At 34.6% G+C, this 25482-nt stretch overlaps 1 protein-coding gene across 9 annotated transcripts in view; it reads left to right on the plus strand.

The window, feature by feature from the left end:
• LOC105464780 (FRY like transcription coactivator) overlaps nt 1-25482 on the plus strand; it is a 286250-nt gene that overhangs the window by 136459 nt on the left and 124309 nt on the right. For all 9 annotated transcript variants that reach the window (XM_071093613.1, XM_071093610.1, XM_071093611.1 and 6 more), the window contains exons 2-6: nt 1038-1237; nt 12483-12536; nt 14914-15053; nt 16332-16428; nt 24927-25006. In XM_071093613.1, coding sequence (XP_070949714.1) covers nt 1118-1237; nt 12483-12536; nt 14914-15053; nt 16332-16428; nt 24927-25006 — 491 coding nt within the window. In that variant the 5' untranslated portion in view covers nt 1038-1117. The remainder of the gene's footprint in view (nt 1-1037; nt 1238-12482; nt 12537-14913; nt 15054-16331; nt 16429-24926; nt 25007-25482) is intronic.

A 25482-nucleotide genomic window follows, 5' to 3' on the forward strand; every position in this document is an offset into this window, starting at 1 on the left:
TTACAAAGTTCTTAATTGTTTTCTGTGACTTGCTCCCTGACTACTGATTCTGACCTTATCGCATATCCCCTTCCACCTCTGCTTCTTCCCTTGAGCGCCAGCCATACTGGTCTTTCTGTTTTTTAACCAGGCACATTTAGTCTTGTGTTTTCTGTTCCTGGTGCTTTGTCTTGCTCCCTCATTTTAAAAATCATTTAGGGCCGGGCGCGGTGGCTTAAGCCTGTAATCCCAGCACTTTGCGGGGCCGAGACGGGCAGATCACGAGGTCAGGAGATCGAGACCATCCTGGCTAACACGGTGAAACACCATCTCTACTAAAAAATACAAAAAACTAGCCGGGCGAGGTGGCGGGCGCCTGTAGTCCCAGCTACTCGGGAGGCTGAGGCAGGAGAATGGTGAAAACCCGGGAGGTGGAGCTTGCAGTGAGCTGAGATCCGGCCACTGCACTCCAGCCTGGGCGACAAAGCGAGACTCCGTCTCAAACAAAAAAAAAAAAAAAAAAAAAAAAAAAGGAAAAAAGAAAAATCATTTAGGCCTGAGTTTAAATGTAGCTTCTGCAGTGAGGTCTTCACTGAGCGTATTTTCCAAAGTAGTGTTGTTTTTCAGTTCCCCAGTCCCATTCCTGTTTCATTTATTCACATCTGTTTTATTTCCTTTATTGCATTTGACTCTCTGATTAGAATCCATTCATTCATTCAGTAAATACTGTGCACCTAATCTATGTTAGGCATTGTTCTAGATACTTGGGATTTACCGTGAACAACAACAACAAAAACAAAAAGAGAATCCCTGTTCTTACTTTCACATTAGTAGGATGGAGAGAGAAACAGTACATAATATACATGATATGTAATTAAATTATAAATATGTTAGTATGTTAGAAAGTGACAAGTGAAATAGACAAAATGGACTATAGTAGAGGAGACTGGGAGAACTGGTTGAGGGTTAGAGGCAGCTTACAAAGGAAATAGGGTAGCTATAGTAGGCCTCTTAAGTTGATTATTAAAGTGGAGTTCTTTTGTTTCTTTTACTTTTAGCTTCAGCACCAGTCAGCAAAGTGAATAAGTACTGTGCTTCTTCCAACTTTCATTCCACTTGGGGAGAAAAGAACATCATCATGTCAAACATTACGATTGACCCAGATGTCAAACCTGGGGAATATGTCATCAAGAGCCTTTTCGCAGAATTTGCTGTTCAAGCTGAAAAGAAAATTGAAGTTGTAATGGCTGAACCCTTGGTGAGTAGAGCTGACCTATAAATCTGAAATATTTTCTTGACTTTTGTATTAGCCACTATAATACAGATTTTTCAAAGGAAATAATATACTTGAAAAAATATTAAGGGATAGTGGTGATATAGAAAGCTGCACCGACTTTAGAATCCACTTTGATAAGTTACTGCAGGTCACAAAAGAACAAAAAGGAACTTCAACAGTGGGAATTGTAGAAACAGATAAAACATAGGAAATAAAGGAAAATTAGGATATACTGTGAGTTAACACTAAGATCACAGCCAAACTTACAATAAAGAAGAGAACATATTTTTACATGTGTATTGTATGAGACATACTTGGAGAATGTGAGAAGCTCTATTTGATTAGAGCCCATGATGAGGAGGAGGGAAGAGAAAGACTGTAAACAAATATGAGTCAGTTTCTGAAGAGTTGTGAATGCTATTGTGATGGATAATATGGTGGTTGAACAATAGAGGGAGAAAACATTGAGAGCAGAGACTATTTAGCTATTGTACATAGTTCAGGCTGGAATGAAAGGGGTCTTGAACTATGGTATTAAAAGTAGAAAAGGTTACAGAAGAAAGAGAATTAACAGAAGTAAAAATCAATAGGACTTGACAAGTAAATAGGGGGCATTTTGAGTGAAAGTTAAGGGTTAAAGATGTTCTGGAGTGTTAGTAAAGTTGATAATATATTTACTTTGGTAAAGTACACAGGAATATCTTTGGGTACAAAAGGTGGATAAAATAATTTTTCATTTGTGTACCTTAAACTTGAGATACTGGTAATCTCACCACATGCATGGAATTAGTTGCTTGATTGGTAGTTGGAAGTTCTTTTTGAGAACTCAAGAGTTGGTAACTAGAACTACAAATTTTGGTATCATCTATATGAGGGTGTAAATTGAAGTCACAAGAGCAGACGATGATTTCAAGGGAAAGAAAATATAGAATTATTATTGCCAATAATGTAGAGCAGCAGAGTACAATGAACATTGAGAGAAGTGGTTATTGGATTTGGAAATAAGCAGAAATAAAACAGAACAGTTTTACCTTCTTGATATAACTGCAGGAAGTAACTTTAACTCTCTGCCACCTTATAGAAGTGACAGTTTAGGTTACTCTTTGGGCTAGAAGGAAGTGAGTATGTGATGTACTAAGAACACAGTGTAGGTTCAATGTAGGATGATGGTAATTAAGAGGAAGGTGAAGGATGTAACAGCTGAAACTCACTCCTTACACAACTGAATTAGGGATAGCTATTCACCACCAATTTGAGATTCAGAGGGTTTGTTACGGCTGACTAAGGAGTTAGGCACAATAATATATTGGCTTTAGAACCTGTATACTTGCTCAGCCTGTTACAGTTCCTTAAAAGGATGAGAGAGGGAAACAACAGAAGGGAAGATAGGGCAGGAAGAAAGTTGAAGGTGGTATTGTCAGTGCTCTTATTTTCTTAGTGAAGTAGCCTTGAAATTGCTGTGAAGGTGAGTTTCTTCCCACTGATTAAGTAGAGAAAACTACTCTGAGGAAAGCGTCTATGAAATAATGTGTTCTGGGATCTAATACATTATAATAGCCAAATGTATATTTCAAAATTGTGCAGATATTTATATTCAAATCATCCCATGATTGCTTTCCACATAACAAATTATTTTTGTACTAATGTATATATATTTGTGTATATTGTATAATGTATATATAGTATATATATAGACAGCATATACATTATTAATATAAAGTTCTGTTTTAGAAGTAAGGATTGCAAAAGCCTATAGCATGAGTTCATGATTATAAGATTTGATTATAAATATGCTTAAGCTACAGAGTGTTAGTTTTCTTTTTCAGTGGTCTCTGAATTACAAGATAAATTACTACACTAGTAATTTAAACAGCATACAGTAAGAAAGGGAACAACTTTAAAAAAATCTAAGAATTTATTATGGAAAATGTCAAACATATATAAAACTATTATGATATAATGAACACTTGGGACCCATCACCTGTCCTCAGCAATTTTCAAGCCACACAGCACATTTTAAAAACACTTTCTTTTATAAAATATTTTATAGTAGTATCATGTGATACAGTCCTACCAGTTCTCAAATTTTATATATATAAAATATTTATATAAATATATAAAAATATATTTATTTATAATATGTATTGTATTATATTTATATAAATACATAAAAATATATTTATTTATAATATGTATTGTATTATATAATATATTATTTGTAAATATATATAATATATTATATTTAAATATATTTAAATATATAAATATATATACTATAATATATTATATATATATATATATTTTTTTGGAGAGACAGGGTCTTGCTGTGTCTCCCAGGCTGGAGTTCAGTGGCGCAATGTTGGCTTACTGCAACCTTTGCCTCCCAGGCTCAAGCAGTCCTCCCATCCCAGTCTCCTGAGTTGCTGGGACTACAGGCATGTGCCACCACACCTGGCTAATTTTTGTGTTTTTGTAGAGGTGAGATCTCACCCAAGCTGATCTCAAACTCCTGGGCTCAAGTGATTCATCTGCCTTGGTCTCCCAAAGTCCTGGGATTATAGACCCACCACTTCTGGCCATATTATATATTCTCATTCCAAACTTCCCATATATTCCCTCTAACTTAGTCATCCTCCCCTAAGCTAAATGAATATGTATTTTACTGTAATAATTTGTACATACTTTTAGATTATGATGATATCATGTTATGGTTAATTGCTTACATGTTTATCTTCTCTGATGTGAGTTACTTGATACCAGAAACCAGGTCTCTCTTATCTCTGTATCTGCAGCACTGCTTGTGGTGGTGGGTACTCAGTAGAGGGTTTTTGTTAAATATTTGTATTTTAATGAATGTAGCCTTAAGAAGTATTGCTGTGGTGTGTGCCTTTTGTTTTTCTAATAATAATAATAATGTCTTTATTCTAGCCAGAGCTTCCAATAGTTCTTTCAGAATAGCCTGATGCTATTCATTTATTTTATTAGCTAATTCATTTATTTAATAGTTAATTTTAGAGACATCTGTTATGTAATCTGAGATTATAAAATTATGATTAATAGTGGTGAGGATTTAATCAGAACATAGATGTTTCTACTCTGCCATCACAAATAGAAGACATTGCTGCTCACTCTTCCTGACACAGCAGGAAAACCCCCAAATCACTGTCATATTTTACAGATTTTACCCCTTACACTCGTATATACCAAGATAATTTCTTCTTATCTAGAGCAGAGTGCCAGCTTTGTTTTTATTTATGTCCAGGTCTGGGTAAATTGGGAATCCATAGCTTCAAGATTAGATAATGAAAAACATTTAATCTAATATTGTCACAATGTTTACAATATAGCTTCAAATGCTTTTATTGGAATTTCATTTATTTTGAAATTTATTCTGTACCCTTTTAGGTAATAAACAACCATCTAAGATGATTCTCTGGGTTCTCGAATGAAAGTCTTACACAGTCACTTTATAGAAAATAGCATCCAGGGCTTGTCAGATACAAGGAGGCTGGCCTTGCTCATGGTCACTCAGATAGTAGGTTTCAAAAAAAGCACAAATGTGAATGGCTTTTGCTGAAAGAATTTAATCTACCACTAAAATGAGAGAATTGGCTTTTTCATTCTCATATTAGAAACCATAATAAAAGGAGATTAAGGAAGCCAAAAGACTCAAAGATTAGCTGATTTGGATTTTTAGTCACAATTTCATTTTCATTTTAGAAGGAAGATTCAAGAAGGGCAATCAGTGATTGAAATGGCAACTTGCAGGCTATGCAGTCCAGTATCTTAGGTCCTTTCTTCCTAAAGGAGATGGATCAGTCCTTGGTAATAACCTAGGCATATCCAAATTTATCTATTAATCTTTTAGATTGCTGTGGGCTAGAAAAGGAAATAGAAGAAAAGCCATTTACCCATCTTCTTCTGATTTAGACCTTATGTTTTGATTTAGGCCCAGCATTTTAAAAACTCTTAAAATTTTCACTATTTTTTAAGAGTATATATATATGTGTGTATTTTATATATATATTATATATGTATATATATTATATATATGCATATATGTATATATGTGTATGTGTGTGTGTGTGTGTATGTGTGTGTGTATATATATGTATTTTAAAGGGTTTCTTCTCCCTGTATGGTCAGTTTCCTCCAAACTGCATTTTTCTGCTGGTTTTACCTTCTCCTCACATGTTTATTTTAACTTGTTATATTTTTAAGAATGAAGCACAGTTGATTGGCAGTCCAGTGTACACAGAAGAGCCTTTTTGACTTATGATCTTCTGTGTATTACTATCAATGGACCATCAGTGTCAGATCTTTTTTGGGGGACTTGTCAGAGTCCCCAAATAAGGTACCTGCAGTACTCTGAATGGGAGAGTTTAGGCTTTAGCTGCAAGCATTCTGGGGAACTAGACTCAGAAGATCTAACTGGGGTTTTTGATACTTGATATATATATTCTTGCTTAACCTCCCTGTCTTCAGTGTGGTACCTCTTCAACCACTGTATGCCCCAGTCAGTATCATTGTATCTTGTCCTTTCCTAAGAAAGGCAATTCCTCTGAAGGTAAGGTGAAAGGGAGGGTCTAAATCTTTCCTCAACAACCTTTTTAAAACAATCTTTCAACCAGTCCTCTTATTTTTATCCTCACCTTTAGCCATACTTTCAGAGTACCCAAGTTCTCCAATTCCTGAGCCTTCTGGGTAGTTCTAAAGCATCAATTGGGTTATCTTTCCTTTGCTCTCTGTGGGGCAAGCTCACTCACTCTCTGGTTGTGCCTCAAGTGTCATCTTCTCTATGATCATGTTATCTGAAATTTCAGTCCCCATTTCTACTTCCTATCCTAAATCTGTCTAACATAACATACACTACTTTTACTCTCTAATTAGACTGTCAGCTCTATAAGAGCGTGAGTTATTTTCCGTTTTGTTTGTGGCTATATCTCCAGAACCTAGAACAGTGTCTGGCATACTGTGAACCCAGTAAATAATTTGGATGAATGAGTGAATGACTGACTGAATGAACAGACTGCCGACTTTCCCCTTTGCTTACTCAGGAGTCACCGTTGTTTTGTGAGATAATTAGTTATGATCTTCTCTGCTTTTCACCTCCTCTCCCATCCTTTTTGTTCTTTTGTTTTAGCCCTTATAAAAATTATTTCACTGTTCTGTTTTAGGATAGAAGGTTGGCTATAAAAGTGTTCAACCTGCCATCTCCAATTACAGATTACTGAAATATTTCAGTGTCATTGTTATGGTTTCAAAATTTTTCCAAAAATTATCTTGCTTTCTCTGGAAGCTACATATTGCTGTTGGTATCCTACATATGCACTACATGTAGAATTAAATTATAAAATACAGGATTGTGAGCCTTGGAATCATTGTTATAATGTATAATATTATATTATACATTATAATACTATATAATATTATAAAGTATTATAATATTTTATAACTATAATATAATATATAATACTATTATTATTATGAAAATACTATAAAAAGTAGAAATAGTTTTAAAGGTTATATAATAAAAACATCTAATCACTGTCAACAGTTTTTAGTCTACCAGTTTTTCATGTCTATTACTTATCCATCTCTGTAGCACCTGCCACCTTTAAAAACTTTTTATTCTTTACATTTAAAAATTTTTAATCTTAAAAATAATTGACATATAATAATTGCAGATCTCATGGGAGTACATAGGGATGTGGTAATACGTATGGTGATCAGACCAGGCTAATTAGCATATCCATATCTCACGTGTTTATCGTTTTGTTTGTTTTGGGACATTCAATATCCTCCTCCTCCTACCATAGCTATTTGAAACTATATAGTGTATTATTGTTACTATAGTCATCCTGCAGTGGTAGAGAACACTAGAAATTATTCCCCCCACTCTAGTCGTAATTTTGTATTCTTTAACAAATCTCTGTGCCTGTCTTTTCCCTACCCCTCCCAACCTCTCGTATTCTTTGTTCTATTTTTTTTTTTTACTTATATGAAATCACCTTTAAACACATACAAACACACACGCGTGCAAATGAAGGGGAGATATATATAAAATACACATTTTTTCTATACCCAGATATTTTTATTTTAACAATGTAAATTGGAGATTATTATATATCAGCCAATATAAATTAATCTCATTCTTTCTGACAGTCGAATATTATGTATATAGTTTTAAATCAGTCTCTATTGAGAGGCAATTTTGGTTTGAGGCTGCTTTAAAGAAATGCTATAGGACATATTGCTGTATACACATCTTTGCATTCATTTATGTTAGTGTAGAGAATAATTTTACTTTTTAGTTGTTTTTGTTGAGTTACATAGACAATAAACGTTTTTTAATAGTTTGTCTTTTAAAAATACTAATGTATTGAGGCCGGGCATGGTGACTCACACCTGTAACCCTAGCACTTTGGGAGGCTGAGATGCGTGGATTACCTGAGGTCAGGAGTTCGAGACCAGCCTGGCCAACATGGTGAAACTCCATCTCTACTAAAAATACAAAAATTAGCTGGACGTGGTAGTGGGCACCTGTAATCCCGAGTACTGGGGAGGTGAGGCAGAAGAATCACTTAAACCCAGGAGGCAGAGGTTGCAGTAAGCCGAGATCGTGCCATTGCACTCCAATCTAAGTGACAGTTTTTTTATTAAAAAAAAAAAAAACTTACATATTGAAAGACATTACATCTACTTGAGCAAGCATTAGGGCATCCTCAACTACACTATAATGAACCTAAGAAGTTAATACGAAGTCTTTGATTAGTAATTTATATTTAGTGTAGTATATTTCTTCATGTTTTCTGTTTGTTTTTAATTGATGATAACGTATCCTTTTGCATTCAAAAATCATTTCTGAGTTCTTATGGAAAAAACAGCCCACCCCCATTTTCTGCTTCAGGAAAAGCTCTGTGAGGATGTCACATCTTCAGAAATCTTTCAGGAAGTATGGATTTGTTATGAAACAAATAAATGTTAAATATAAGGCAACAGTGTGTTTCTGAAAAGTTTATCACTCTCTCTTACTCTTCTAGTTGGCTATAACTGTGTTGAATAAATATGCTACATGAGTAATAAACTACTTGAATCAGCAGTCCTCACAATATTAAAGCTCTTTAGACTTAATATTTATAGTGAAAAAAGGGGATCAAATAAATCAAATAAGTTAGAAAGAAACTGCTTGCTGTATTCCCTACCGCCAATCTTAGATACATAGTTCACATTAGAACAGTAAAATCCCTTTTTAAAAAAGCTCAAATTTTTCAGTATAGTCACTTTTAGAAACAGTGTTCTACAGGACTTATTATGGGACATACTCACTGTTTTACTGAAGTGTTAGAGCTAGTTAATTGAACATATATTAGTTTATTGTACAGAATCCTTATGTTGCATGTGAATGGTGTGCAGTTTGATTTTAGAGATAAATGTCTTGTCCTACAATATAGCTGACCAAATGTGCTTAACCTGAGAAGCCCAAGTGCTAAAGATGTTCTCCAAATCTCACCTTATTAAGAAAGTAACGGTAATGTGGCTTCAGGTGTAATCAAACATTATTCTCTTAAGTTAGATTGGGAATTTTTGTTTCAATGGTAAATACATGTGTGATTTTGTTTTCATAAAGATTAATCATACATGAGAGAAAAAAATGGGGACTATTGGATAGAGAAGCTTCATAAATCTCTATATATTTACTTCAGAGAATGACTTTTTCTGTGATATGTATTTAATATAAATTTCAATTAAAATACATGATATAGACAGTTTAGAAAATCATCCTGAAAATCTCGACAGAAAAACCAACTATCATGTATTTATAAACATAATCACAAACATCTCTTGTGAATATATATATAGTAAGTTAGGTAACCCTATGTGGGGCAGCCAGCGAGGCAAGTAGGTAGAAAGACTGACAAAAAGAATCACATCATACATGCTATTTTAAGTTAAACTAATTATAATGGTTTAATTAATTTGATTAATTATGTTTATCAATTAGCTGATATAATTTAGTTATAATTGTTAATTTTGTTTAAATTAACAGAACATAAAACTAAAATGAAAATGATTTAATTTTTACATTCAGATAATGTTTTTGTTACAGAGCGAATAGTTCTTAAGATATCTTTAAAGTTAAATATAAACATAAGCATACATATACACATGTATACATAAAACACACACACACATAGAGAGAGAGGTTTATTGACAAACAGATTTGACAATGAGGAAATTAAACCACCTCACTTCTCCATACTTCCTGGTTTTTGTTGAGGTATATTGTTATTTTAATGTTTTAAAACACTTTTATTCTGTAACCATAATTTTCGTGGCTATATTGTATTCTATAATTAAATGGATTTGCTGGATACCACCAAGTACCAGCAGCAACCCTCGAGTTTAAGGATGAGAACAAGTCATCTGTGTTCTTTGTAGAAAACTCAGAAAATGAAAATGAAGTTAATAATGGTGTAATGAAAAAATGACTTATAATTGTGCTTTACATATTAATGTATGATATATATATTCCTAGAGTTTTAAATTTATATGTATTAACTGCCATAGATACATACTTTCTTCCCTTTTATCTGTTATTCTCTAATTTATATATTGAGAACATTCTGGTCAATCTATAAATTTATGTCTACCTGTTACTTAACTGACTACACAATATTCTAATACAATTGTCCCTTGGTGTCCATGGGGGATTGTGCCAAGACCTCCCTTGGATACCAAAATTCATGAATGCTCAAGTCCCTTATATAACATGGCATGATATTTGCATATAACCTATGCACATCCTCCCATATACTTTAAATCATCTCTGGATTGCTTATAAGATACCATGCAATGTAAATGCTATAGAAATAGTTGTTATACTATATTGTTTAGGGAATAATGACACAAGTCTGTACATGTTCAGTATACAGATGCAATTTTATTTTATTTTTTACTGCTTTTAATCCAAGGTTGGTTGAATCCATGGATGCATAACTCAAGGATATGGAAGGCCAACTGCTTAAGAATATGCCATGACTTATTGACCCAAAGTTTTATTGTTGTACATTGACGTTGCTTCTCATTTTTTCCATTGATAGTGAATGTCCTTCTGTACACTTTTTTGCAAATGTGTGTACATTTTTTCCCTGGGACATGTTCTTTTCTTGAGTCAAAGAGGAGATTAAATTAGAAATTATGTTTGTATTGTTTAGGGTTCTCCAGAGAAGTGGAACCAATAGGGTGTGTGTTTGTATGTAGGTAGAAAGAGAGATTGATTTATTATATATTACAAGGAATTGGCTCATGTGATTTCAGACGCTCAGAAGTCCCAAAATCTGCAGTCAACAAGCAGGGAACCCAAGAGAAACAATGGTGGAGTTCCAGTCTGAATTTGAAGGCTTGAGAACCAGGAGAGCCCATGATATAACTTCTGTCTGAAAGCTAGCACACTCAAAACCCAAGAAGAACTGACGTTTCACTTCGAGTCTGTAGGCAGAGAAAGACGGATGTCCTAGCTCAAGTCAGTCATGCAGGAGGAATTCCCTCTTACTCATGGGAAGGTCACCCCTTTTGTTCTGTTCAGGCCTTCAGCTGACTGGATGAAACCTACCCACATAGGGGAAGGCAATCTGCTTTACTCAGTCTCCTGATTCGCATTTTAATCTCATCCACAGATACTCTCACAGACACATCCAGAATAATGTTTAATCAAATATCTGGGAACCCCATGGCCCGGTCAAGTTGATATGTAAAATTAACATTACAGTATCCAGTATCCATCTTAACTTTTATTTGTCCAAGATTTTCTTTACTCCCACTTTCTCTCAACCCATTGCAAAATAGCATCATAGTCCATTTCTTCAGTCTCCTGTTTTCTACTGGGTGGGAGCCTCTTTATGTACCAATGGTGATTTTTCTATACTAATTTTAGACAGTGATGTAGACTAACCCCTTTTGGGCATTTCCTCATACAAGCAAGAATGAGTACATATGCAGATGAGAGAGGGTAGAGAGACTTTAGTATCTGTTATGCCCCCTAGACTCAGTGGTTGAAGGATAGAAGGTCTTGCTTTCCACAGTGAGTCCCACCAAGTCTTCTGTGTTTTGTAGATGTTACTTGCCCATAGAAGGAACTTAATATTTGTTTGTTCAGTAAAAAAATCAACAGATGCAAAGTTAAAAAAAAATTCTGGTATGTGATAGGAGAGATTGTTGTGTGCTGAAGCAAGATATGCCACTAAATCAGAAACTTCTCCTGGTGTCAGTTAAATTAATAGGAAGCAGTCATACTGGAAGGTTACCTCATGAAAGTATTGTACTGGCAATATACTATTTATTTTTAATGAAATACTCTTTCTTCTTGGCTTCTGTAAGTTTGTGCAGTAACAACTTTCCATCCTCAGGCCCCAACTTTTATCTCTTTTTCTAACTATCAAGTTTCTCTCTCTACTGGTAAAGACGTGATTCTTTTATATATACACACAAAATATATTTTTACATACACATATAAGAGGTATTTTATATTACTAGCCAATGTTAGCGAATGTGTATATACAATATATTATACCCAAAGTATTTCTTTTTTTTTTTTAAACTTATATTTCTCTAATGAGTGAGGTTAAGTATTGAACAGATATTTAAAAGCTATAAGCTTTTAAACAGAACGGGCATATTGCTGATTCCAGTATTTGACAACCACCTTGTTTTTTCAGATAAGAAGACTGAAGCACAGAGACCATAAGGCATCAGCCTATGGTCATTCACTTGGTGATTGTCAAGCCAAAGGTCACACCAAGGCCCTCTGGCTAGTGATAACCTTTGTACTAGGCTGCTTTTCTGTAAACTCTTGAATGAATGAAAGAAAGAACACATCCTGTTGACTTTTGAACTTGAATCTAAACAAAACCTATGTTGAACTTTAAGTTTGTCGTCTAAGAACTTTCAAACTTAAACTTGTTACAAAAGGAGATCATGAGCACAACCACTTTCTTTGGTATGAAGAGTATCACAGTGAGAGCCTTGCCTCTGGAGCTACGCTTAAATTAGCCATGTGACCTTGGGCAAAGAGGAGGCTTATCTTTCTTTAAAACAATTTAATAACAAGAGTGAAAACAAAGGCAAAACCAAAGTCACAAATCGAAACTGTTTATTATATAGAAGATTTCTAATATTTTATATTTGTGCTTTATTTTAATTTTTAATTTTTTTTTTTTAATTGTAGGAGAAGCTATTGTCCAGATCTCTTCAGAGGGGTGAAGATCTTCAGTTTGATCAGGTATGCCAATTTTGGGAGAATTTTTTTTCCCCCTGGAAATAGTGTTCATCCTAATAGTCTGACCCAAATATATTCAATATTAAGGAATTCCTTAATTTTGTTTCGTGATGCTATATATCCTTGTATGCTTAATTCATTCTAGAATTGATAGTTTTTAAAAATAAGTAGTAAAATGAACTGTGATTAGTTTCACTTCATTTAGCTTTTTACAACTTTGCATCATTAATCTCTTTAATGTGCCCTTTCATATTTTTCGTTTTCAGTTACATCCCTCAGTCTTTCCTTCTATATCAATTGCCACACTTTTTACATAATAATATTTTACCTTTTCACATTTATTTATTTGTCTGTTTTGACTCTCAATCTGCATGTAGAATGCCAGTGTCTAACAACTTTTGTGCTGATCTTCTAATGTTAATTCTTCCTCTTGCTTGGATTAAATGTTGGATCAGTTTTGTTATAAGTATTTTAATATATGGTGGTTGTTTTTAAAAACCAGTAACTTAAATTAGCTTTCTTTACTATATAGTATTCCTGGGACACTGACCCAAAATTTTATATCTCAGAAATAGAGTTTAATGTTCATATTAGGCTAATTGACTAAATAAAGAAGAGTGGTTAGAATTACTTGGTGGAGACTTACCAAAATACTGTGTTCCAGGATCCCACTCCAGTTCTGCTGAAGCAGAATCACTGAGGGTGGTGCTGTAGTCCCCTGTATGTATAACAGCTTCCTTAGTGATTCTGATATATACACTTAGTAAATAGCCACTGGTCTAAGAAGAAACCATAAATAGGGCAGTAAGACTTCTGTTACAATAAGACTATAATAAGATCACCTTATACAGTGCTTTTCAAGTCTCATGCCACTACAAAAGTTATTTAGATTACTCACATCTTGAATCCATGTACTAATCAATCCATAATCAGGATTTGAAATCTGATTAAACAACATTTTAAGTACAATTTTCATTTTTATTGTAAATGATTAATAAACTATAAATGATTGTGCCTCATAGCTTGATTTTTTTTGGAAGGGTGCTCACAGTAAAAAGTTCTGTGTGGTATAAACTGTTTTGTGTATGTTTACGATAGTTGATGGGTTTTATTGTTCCTTCTTTAGATATTACAAGGGATTTCCTCTGAGTGATAGTGTTCATTGTTAATAAAATAATAGATTTTTTGAAAATATGGTTAAATAAAATTAGAGCCTTGTTTTTACCTTAGTTTTCTATATTAGAAACTATTTACCTGTCAAATTATGATAATTTACAATAAAAGGATGATTAAAGGAGAGTATAAGTACTGAAAATAAGAACAGCCAACAGAATCAGATAAACTGTTTCATTCTTTTCTGTTTTTTTCTGGATGAAGTTTTATGCAGAATATGAAATAACAGGAAAATTAAATGTTCAATTTACAGAGGTATCAATTTATCTTCTTCATTAACTAACTCCTGCTCTAGTTATGGAACTAAAAGAGACCTTGAATATCCTACAACCCATACTTTTTAAAATAAGTTAACAGAATGAAGCATATTTAATTGTATACTGATTTCAGAATATTAATTTTATGAGAAATGGGTTGAATTACATGCAGAAATTTTTGTGAAGAGAGAAATATTTTCTTGGGATCCTCAAGATGAAGAGTGACCTTAGGGACTGCTGATGGTAGCCTGTCCAGACAAGTTGGATTCATTCATGAAATGAATCTGTGATGTTCACCTAGAATTCAGACTGTTTCAAGGATGCCCCAAATTTAGTAACATTTGTTCATCACAGTACACTTACCATTTATGTTGTACTTTTATGTAGTCTAAGCCTTACACACTTGTTTACATGTTTCTAACATGCTAATTTGCAGGTAGCAAAGTAATTATAATTCTCCTCTTTGTCATAGCATAGTAAATTGGAGCTTTCCCCACAGCTCTTATATAATGTAGTCTTTGTTTCTGTCTTTTCATCCATGTAGTGGATGTAGTACCAACATTTTAGAATCATTTGTTCACATGAACACATAGGAGTTGCCGGGGCAGGAAGTACATGTTATTTGTAATGCTTCCCCCTAAGATATCTGTGTATTTAATCAGGGATGTTACTAATGGGCATGTTTTCACAGATGTGAGTGGCATATGGAGGCAGGGAAAAGGTTGAAAGCCATTAAGCTAAACCGTGTGGATTTGGATAAAATTTAATAGTGGGTGAAACTTAGCCAACTTTATTACTTGGCTAAACCCTTGACCGTTATTTTAATTTTAAAGCACATTTATTGCATTGAGTTACTGTGTTTTTTCATTTCTAAATGATAGCTAATAGAACTAAGAGTGTGGTACATTCAGTGTTACACTTTATTTTCTGGTAATATCTTGTGTTTTCAGTTGATAAGCTCTATGAGCTCAGTAGCAGAGCACTGTCTCCCTTCCTTACTTCGCACCTTGTTTGACTGGTACAGACGCCAAAATGGAACGGAAGATGAATCTTATGAATATAGGCCTCGGTCTAGCACAAAGTCTAAGGGGTAAGTGGTTTATTTTACACTGTTTTACCTGAAATTAACACACTTCCAATGAAGGGGTGATATTGTTATCAACTGAAGGTTGTTATTGTTTGATTGCTAAGCCAAATGCGTTGATTCCTTTTGTTACAAAGATGGTAGTAAGGGAGAAGGATAGTTCACACATAAACTATAAATCAAGAGAAGGTACCAGTTAAACTAGGTGTAGCCGTACAGTACTCATACTGGGTATCATGCAAAAATTAGTAATACAAAAACCTATTTAGGAGTGCCATTTCAGCAGTTCAGTGAGGAGCTTTTAATAGTCATAAAGTTAAGAAAATATTCAAAGAAGTTCCTGTTCATATGGCTTATGAAGGGAGGCAGTTATTATAATACAGGAAGACTGCCAAAACCCTGTGTTATAATAGTACTATGATACTCTTCTTGGAGCTCAATTCCTAGAACTTGTTTTCTCCTCCTTCAAATTTCCCAGGATAATCTTGTCATGCATGTAAGAGCCACCTGTGTTCAGGTGATTGTCCATGGTTTAGTGTTGGACTTCAGTAGATGCCACTTGCGATTTTTCAACTTAAATTTGTGAGAAGGATACCTTGTACTGTATTTTCATGTTGAAAAGTTAATACTTTTGTTTCAGTTCTTAGCAAAAAAAATTAGTAATCAAATATGGAACAATGCTAGGTTTTCTAAATGAAATTTAAAATACTTTTCTTCTTCTTACTAATTCTTTTAGGTTAGGTTTAAATGCTAACAGATACAATAGTGAACTTTGAATAAACACCCAGTATATAAAAAGGGAAAGAACATAAAAACATGTTAATGCATATGTTGGATTATTAAAAAGCTTTAGGCCGGGTATTGTGACTCATGCTTGTAATTTGCTTTGGGAGGCTCAGGCAGGAGGATCGCTTGAGCCTAGGAATTTGAAACCAGTCTGGGCAATGTAGGGAGATCCCTTCTCTAAAAAAAATAAATAAAATTAGCTGGGCATGGTGGCATTTGCCTGTAGTCTAACTACTTGAGGTGGGAGTATCACATGAACTCAGGAAGTTGAAACTGCGGTGGGCCATGTTTGCAGCATTGCACTCCAGCTTGGGTGACAGAAGGAGACCCCTGTCTCAAACCAAAAAGACAAAAATAAAAAACAAAAAGCTTCATATTAACAATTGCTGTAGCACATTTTACATAGTAGGAAAACAGTAAGCAACATGAGCTATTAACTAATAGGTATTTTTAAAGTTATAATCTTAATGCAGTACTAATTTTGGGTTCTTGTTTCAGGGATGAACAGCAACGTGAAAGAGATTATCTTCTTGAAAGGAGGGACTTAGCAGTAGACTTCATTTTTTGTTTAGTTTTAGTTGAAGTTCTAAAGCAGGTAAGCTCTTTTATTTCTGCTAAGTCTGTATTCCTTATTCTTTGCTTACTGTGCCTTCATGTTTCAGTTACTTTAAGATGCTGTGTCTAGAATTTTAGTCCACATAAACTAAATTCCTGTAATTTAATTATGCTTCTTTCAGTTGCCCGGGGCTTTCCTGCCCTGTACCTAGCTGTCATCCTCTCTTTTTTTCACTGTTATATGCTATCTAAGATATAAAATCTTGTTAGCAAAATGGAGCTGAATGGAAATTGTGTTAATACTGGCTTTTAGCTGTAAATGTATTTGCCTGCCATTCAGCTACTTCAATCCATTATTCCACTTTATTTCTCCTCTAAGCCCCCAAGGCTGCATTCCAACATGTAATAATTGTGCACTTTTAATAGAGGAATGGGGTGATTTGATAAGGGTACTGAATTGTCATGTGCAAAGGGTTTTCAGTCAAGTGAGAATACCTCAGATAATAAGTTATGAATGTTTACTCATTCAATGAATATTAGAATGCCTACTGTGTGCTGGAACTGCTTTAGGCACTAAACTCATGAGCTTACACTTCAATGGGATAGATACACAGTAAAGATATGAATATATAATATAATGTCAGGTATGGTCTTAGTAGTTTTACTACTCTAGATCAGTATAAATGCCTGTGCTGAATTTGAAAGCTTTTTTTTTTTTTTTTTTTTTAAAGATCATGGTCTTTGAAATTATATCATTCAAGGATGATCCATATATTTCCAGGCATGAACACTGTATTATTTTAAAACAAGTTAGGAAGCCTAAAGGTCAGAATCATAGCAATATGTGACAAACTGCAAATGTAAGATATAAAATTAATTGACAGTCTATTTTTCTCATAGTATAAAAATATATGAATTGTATAATCAGTTTTATTTAGCTTGTGTTTTTATAAGGAATATGAAAAGGCAGTTATTTGGTACTCTGAAATCTGCAAATAAACATTTTAAATATGTAAAATAGACAAATGAGTTAATTAAAGGTTAAATCACTTAAATGTATGCATTTCATAAAAATTTTTTGGTAGAGATAGGAAAGAAATCTCCTCTGGGAGTTGTGCTAACAAGCCAAATTTGACATCTGTGATCTCTTGGTTTAACTGAGTTACTAAGACTTTAAGGCAGCAGTAACTAGGGTAGGAAGAGCTAAGGACTGGAAATGGCCACAGCCCAGCAATGGACTCTGACTACTGCTCATTGCGACTTATCCCTGGTGTATCTTGTGTGCTAAATGTAGGTCATTTAAGTGGATTGGTAACCAGTATTTGTACTTTTTTGCTTAAACAGTATAGAGTTTCTTCCTCCAGCCAGAGAAATGGCAGACTCCCTACACTGGCATTCAGGAACCCCAGTGACCTGGCCCCATTGTGCCTTCCTCCTTCGTTCATTTCCCATGGCATCCTTTTCTTAGATGTCCGTCTCACTCCTCATCCTAAAGTTGCCCAATTGCACTGGCTTCGGAACTTCAATTCACAGGCAACCCTGTGGAGGCATTTTTCCTGTCTCTTCCCCCTCATCCTCCCTATCCTCTTCCCCTCCTTGTTGCCTTTGTAGCCCTCCTCCTCCTCTTTTAACACAGTCCAGATAAGTCTTCATGTGGGGAAAAAAAAATCTATAAACATAACAGTTTTTTTAGTAGCGGGACCCCATCTCTACAAAATATTTTTAAAAAAAATTATCCGAGTGTGGTGGTATGCGCCTATAGGCATAGCTACTCTGGAGGCTGAGGCAGGAGGATCACCTCAGCCTAGGGATTTGAGGTTATGGTGACGTATGATTGCACCACTGTACTCCAGCCTGGGCAATAGTGCAAGACCCTGTCTCTTAAAAAAAAAAATTTTTTTTTTTTTCTTTGGTGGACACATTGTTCACATTCACTGCACTGCACAAAATCATTTCTGACCCATGGTTGACATGGACTCAAAGTGAAAAAGAAATACAGTGGCCTTGATATCTAACTTTGTCTTTGGATCTGTCACCATATTATTCCAACCTATAGCATCCTTTGTACTTACTTCTTCCCCTCTGTTACTATTATCCCCATACGCTAATTTAAATGCACTCATCGAAAAAATATATATGTTTATATGTATCTCACCAAGAACATAGATACACTTTATTCATCTGAAATCCAATATAGGGATTATTCCCCCTGGTAAAAGGCAAGTCTTTGTAGCTTCTCTAATAAAACTAGAGAAAATGACGTAAAAATCAATAGAGCTTTCTGAAACATCACCGCTGACTAACCCAATTTTCTTCTGTCAGAATAACGTGAGGTTTAATAGATCCGGAGAGTAAACAATGTAATATATCTAGAATTTAATAGGACTTTAACTTTTGCCACATATAATACACCTATATTAAAATGTGGTTCAGGATTATTTTGATGAGGCGCACAGTCTCCAGAGGATTGAACTGTTGATACATGGTTGTTTCAGTCTTGAGGAGTAAATATTCCTTATAGGTTAGACCTTGACCTCATGTACTAGAAATTATTTGTTTCTTGAATAATTTGTTTTGTCTCTAATAATCACACATTTGGATCTCTTCAAAATGTATGAAGGACTCTATATCCTTTGCGCCAACTCATCATCGTAATAAACCCTGGGAGATGGCCATGGCAAGTACTATTAATATGCCAGCTCTCTTGCTTGCTTTGTAACTTGGGGCAAGTTACTATCCCTGACTCTCCCTTCCTCTATAAAAATGTATAATATCATTTTTGTAGAATCATAAGAATTAAATACAATAATGTCTGATGCATGAAAAGTCCTCAATACATATTATCTGTTATTTTCATTTTACGGGTGAAGAAATGTTCTTAATTGTAGTGATTTTCTGAAGATTATAAAGCAAATTCATTTATTTTACTCCAAATTTTCTCTCTTTAATGATAAAAATAAACTTAATTCTCATTGGTAAAATATGTGATACATTAGGTTGAAATGGTCAGTATTTTAAATTATTATTATACTTTAATAATATATTACTAAATATATTATTATATTTATAATAAAATAATATTTCTGGGGTACATGTGCAGAACATGCAGGTTTGTTACATAGGTATACACATGCCATGTTGGTTTGCTGCACCCATCAACCCGTCATCTACATTAGGTATTTCTCCTAATACTGTCCCTCCCCTAGCCCCCGACCCCCCAACAGGCCCCAGTGTGTGATGTTCCGCTCCCTGTGTCCATGTATTCTCATTGTTCAACTCCCATTTATGAATGAGAACATGCAGTGTTTGGTTTTCTGTTCTTGTGTTAGTTTGCTGAGAATGATGTTTTCCAGCTTTATCCATGTCCGTGCAAAGGACATGAACTCATCCTTTTTTTACGGCTGCAGAGTATTCCATGGTGTGTATGTGCCACATTTTCTTTCTCCAGTTTATCGTTGATGGACATTTGGATTGGTTCCAAGTCTTTGCTATTGTGAATAGTGGAAATGGCCAGTATTTTATAAAATTGAATGAAAGTTTTTATTGTAACAAGTTAGACAAAGAGCTAATGTAAATATCATGAAATTAAGTAGTGGAATTCACCTTGGAAACAGAATTAATTCCAGATAATAGAGGACTAATTTTACTTTTCTAAAAAAGTCATTAGAATAAATTTGGGGTAGTGCCTAACTAAAAGTAGTATGTTAGAACTAAAAGTAGTATGTTAGTACCAAAGGACTTAGATCCATGATAAAAGCATGTTTAAACAGCAGTATCACATTTATAAAGTTTGAAGCAATACTCTTTTTAATATTGAATTTTAGTCATATGTTCATTCTTTCAAACAAACAAGAAGTTGAGAAACGTAGTTTGTGAGCCCTTTCAAGCTCTTGGTTTTATTCATACTATTTTGAAGTGTCAGAAGGTGGTGATATCTTCTATGTCTACAGAGTAGATTGTTTGCATTTTCAGACTTAATAGCATTTTAGATATTGATGAGCAGTCCCAAAGGTACACATGGGAGGGGATTTGTCATTCTGCTAATGTGTGATGTTGTTTACACTCCTTGGTGCTGAGAATTGGTCATTTAGCTAATGAATGGACTAGTCTAACTTCCCACTATCTTAAGCTCTTTTTTTTTGTTCTTTACTTTCATAATGTGATAAAAGCATTAAATTTTTGGCAGTGGTAGTGGAAATAGCCTTAGAATAAACCTGAATATTTGTTATTATAGTTTCTTTCTTTCTTTCTTTCTTTTTTGAGATGGAGTCTCACTCTGTCGCCCAGACTGGAGTGCAATGGTGTGATCTTGGCTCACTGCAACCTCTGCTTCCCTGATTCAAGCAGTTCTCTTGCCTCAACCTCCCGAGTAGCTGAGATTACGGGTGCGCGCCACTACACCTGGCTAATTTTTGTATTTTTAGAAGAGATAGGGTTTCACCATATTGGTCAGGCTGGTCTCGAACTCCTGACCTCAGGTGATCCGCCTGCCTCGGCCTCTCAAAGTGCTGAGATTACAGGCATGAGCCATCGCACCCAGCCTGTTACTATAGTTTCTACTAGATTTTCTTGCATGTTGAAGTTGAATTAGAGCTGCGTCTAAAATCACACCAGTGACAAGATCTTAGAAATTCTTGATACTCAAGATGGAGATACTACTCCGTGAAAGTAGAACTTTTTCTTTGTGAGCTGAAATGAGATTCTTTTCTCTTTCTTCTTAGGAGATTCAGTTTGAGAATTTTTTTTGTGTGTGTGACACTGAAAATAAGAGAAGAAATAGGGACTTTCAGGATGTCTGTGTTCTGATAATGTTCATTCTTAAAGGAAAATTTTTAGAACTTATGTATTTTTTATCACACCTCGAACTCTGTCTCAGCAGAACTTATGTATTTTTAATTAAAATTAAAGATGAGATGTATTTCTTCTTTTACTTCTCTGTGTTTCTCTTTCTTTCCTGGCAGTAATATGATAAGACCAAAGTTTTCTTGCTCATTTGTTTTATTTATTCAAATGCCTTTTTTCTTTTTCTTTTTTTTTTTGGATGGAGTCACTCTCTGTCGCCCATGCAGGAGTACAGTGGTGCAGTCTCGGCTCATTGCAACCTCCACCTCTTGGGTTTAAACGGTTCTCCTGCCTCAGCCTTCTGAGTAGCTGTGATTACAGGCACGTGCTACCATACGCGGCTAATTTTTATATTTTTTAGTAGAGACAAGTTTTGCCATGTTGGCCAGGCTGGTCTCGAACTCCTGACCTCAGGTGATCCACCCACCTCGACCTCCCAGAATGCTGAGATTACAGGTGTGAGCCACTGTGCCCAGCCTCAAATGCATTTTCATATATCAGGATCTAGGGACATAGTATATTCTAGAGAAGTACACAGCAACCTCTTAACTTCATTTCCCTCATCTGTTAAATAGGAGGTATACATGTATCTTGTAAGACTGCTACAAGTGTTATAAACACAGAAAGTGTAGATGGTGGTAGTAGGGTGGCAATAAAGAACACATAGCATGGCTGAGTGTTGTCTTTGGCCGTCATTGTTAAACTTCAGTCATAACTGGAGCAAATATAGTAGTCTCCCTTTATTCTCAGGGGATATGTTCCAGCACTCCTAGTTGGTGCCTGAAATTATGGATAATATCAAACCGTGTATATACAGATTGAGCATCCCTAATCTGAAATGTCCCAAAATCCAAAACTTTTTGAGCACCAATATGACACTGCAAGTGGAAAATTATACACCTCACCTCATGTGATGGGTTGCAGTCAAACACAGTCAAAACTTGGTTTCATGAACAAAATTATTTAACATATTTTATAAAATAACCTTCAAGCTATGTGTATAAGTTGTATATGAAACAAACATATTTTGTGATTAGATTTGGGTCTTACCCCCAAGATAGCTCATTATGAATATGTAAATATTCCAAAATTTAAGAAAATCAGAAATCCAAAACCCTTCTGGTCCCAAGCATTTCAGATAGGGGATATTAAGCCTGTATTATGTTTCTTTGTGTACATACATACTCACAATAAAGTTGAAATCATAAACCAGGCACAGTAGAAGATTTACAACAATAACTAATAATAAAATAGAACAGTTATAACAATATACTATAATAAAAGTGTATGCATGTGGTAACACATACACACACACACACACACACACACACATGCACACACAGTATTTTCAAACCATGGTTGACCTTGGGTAAGCCACAGAAAGCAAAACTGTAGATACAGAAGAACTACTGTATAGGGGAAGAAAAAACTTTTTGCTGTACCTTCTTAGATTTAGTGCCTGGGGCCCTACAAACTAAACTGACAAGAGAAGGATTACCAGGGTCAAAAGGTTTATTACGAATGCACATGGATGCCTCGTAGTAAATATGTGAAGATCCAAAAATTAATACACTTTTTTTTTTCAAAGATCCAGGTACAGACTGGAATATATACCATTTTAACAAAGAGTGATAAGTTGTAGAGTAGTGATAAGACAAAGGAAAAAGGTTTGGGCTTCTAGAAACAGTAAAATTGTGGGAAGGTAAATATATGCAGAAAACTAATGAAATGTAATAGTTATTTAGTAAGGATTGTGGAGGAAACTTTTCCTGATCTGCTCTTTCTCAATTGCCTTTAGCTCAAAATAATCTGCATGCCAAATTATATATTGTAGGGTGACATACCTGATCTCCTTCACTAGATTGCATGCTCCTTTGCAACAATATATACAAAACCTCACTTTTTTTTACGTTATCTCTACTATTTGGTATTTTCAGACTTAATTTTTTTCCCATCAAATAGGTATAAAATGATGTCTTGCAGATTTTCATTCTCCTTACAATTAGTGAAATCAAGCACCTCCGTCAAAGCACAAAACCAGAAAATTAGAAAATATACTAAAAATTATTTCACGTAAATATATACAAATATAGTTACTTCAAATTGTTTTATAGATGCATTGCTGCTCTAATAAAAATCCTAACAGTTTTTATGGAACTTGAAAAGGTGACTGTAAATGGAATATGGAAGAATAATGGCCAAGAATAGCCAAGCCATCTCTGAAGAAAAGTAAGGAGAGGACCTGCACTACTAGATATGAGAACTTATTATTAAACTCTAGTAATTAATAAGATAGTGTGGTTTTGGTATAGACACATACAAATTGATTGATAGAACATAATGGAGAGCTCAAAAATAGACCCACATAGTCAGGGCCTTCATATCTCTGTAAGTTCCACATCCATGGATTCAGCCAACCTTGGATCAAAAATATAAAAATGCCCCATAAATATATACACCTGGTAGGTACCCACAAAAAGTAAAAATTAAAACAATATATATAAATAAAAATAATAATACAATAATAAATAATGGAAAATACAGTATAACAACTACTTATGTAACATTTACATTGGGTTACATACTGTAAGTAATCTAGATAGAGATAATTTAAAGTGTATGGGAGGATGTACATAGGGTTATATGCAAATACTACACCATTTTATATCAGGAACTTGAACATCTGCAGATTTTGCTATCACGGGGGTCCTAGAACCAGTGCACCATGTATACTGAAGGATATGTAGAACTGTGTAGAACTAGAATATGTGTTAGCAATGACTTGTAAACTCTTTAACCCAGCAGTTCCTTCTTTCGGAGTCTTTCCCATGGAACTCTACAAGTATATAATGTTAAATGCACAAGATGTTTATTGTAGTACTACTTGAATATTGAAAATCTGGATTGAAATGTTCATTAATAGGGGGCTCCTCAAATTGTGATATATACATATTGAATATTATGTGGTTGTTAGAAAGTATAAGGAGGAGCTCTAAATACTGACATGGAAAGATACATTGTTCGGTTAAGTAAAACTAAGGAATGCACGCATGCCTGTGTGTGAGGATGTGTAGGAAAAAGTCTGGAAGGATGTACATGAAGTTGTTAATAGTGATTATGTGTGTTGGAGGAGTAGGGCTTTTATTACTGGTTTAAATTTTTAAAATTTGTTTTACATAATAGGAACTAGCATATACTTTTTTTGAGTTGAAATGAGAATATTTAAATGTCAGGTTTTTAATAATAAGTCTATAAATAGTTTAAGATTGTTAGAAAAGATAGTGTCCCTTGTGGCCATTTTCATGATAGTTCAAAATTGGGCTATATGAAATGTAGGGCTGACTCATTACAAAGGTGCTTTTCTGTAAGTGTTACAGGGAGGTGTACGTGTCTCTTTAGCTTTCTGACAGTAACTATTAAGCAGTAACAACTATTGCTTTTCCCACTGCATAGTCCATAGTTTAGTGATTTGTGATTATAAAACTAGTATTCTTAAATTTAGAACTTGTGAAATTTGATGAGTAACCAAATTCTTAGAGGAAATGAGATTCTCAGAAGAAAGATTGACAGATTAGTAATAATCCCATGAAAAGTAAGATTGATTATTGATTTAATTAGTTGAATTGATGAGAATACTCATGAAAAACCAATAACTTATTTAACTCTTACTTACTTGATAATGTTTTTAAATTCTAGATTCCTGTTCATCCTGTACCCGATCCCTTAGTTCATGAAGTTCTAAACTTAGCTTTTAAGCACTTTAAACATAAGGAAGGGTAAGTAAAATACTAACTTGGGATTGTTGCCTTTTTTTTGCAATCCAGGTCTGAGCTATTTGAATTCTTATTGATGATTTGTTTTGAGAGTTCAAGGCAATTATTATCTTCCTTTTTTTTTTTTTCTTCTTTCTTGAGACAAGGTCTCACTTTCATCCAGCCTGGAGTGCAGAGATGAGATCATGGCTCACTACAGCCTTGACCTCCTGGGCTCAAGTGATCCTCCCAACTCAGCCTCCTGAGTAGCTGGGACTACAGGTGCATGCCACCACACTCAGCTAATTTTTGTATTTTTTGTAGAAACAGAGTTTTGCCATGTTGCCCAGACTGGACTTGAACTCCTGGGCTCCAAGCGATCCACCCAGCTTGGCCTCCCAAAGTGCTGGGATTATAGGTGTGAGCCACTGCACCCAGCCCCCATCTCTTTTAAATCCACAAAAAATGCTGATTAGAAAGATTTTGTAAAAATATTTCTT

Source organism: Macaca nemestrina, chromosome 3 (genome assembly GCF_043159975.1).
Source record: "Macaca nemestrina isolate mMacNem1 chromosome 3, mMacNem.hap1, whole genome shotgun sequence".
Classification (NCBI taxonomy): domain Eukaryota; kingdom Metazoa; phylum Chordata; class Mammalia; order Primates; family Cercopithecidae; genus Macaca; species Macaca nemestrina.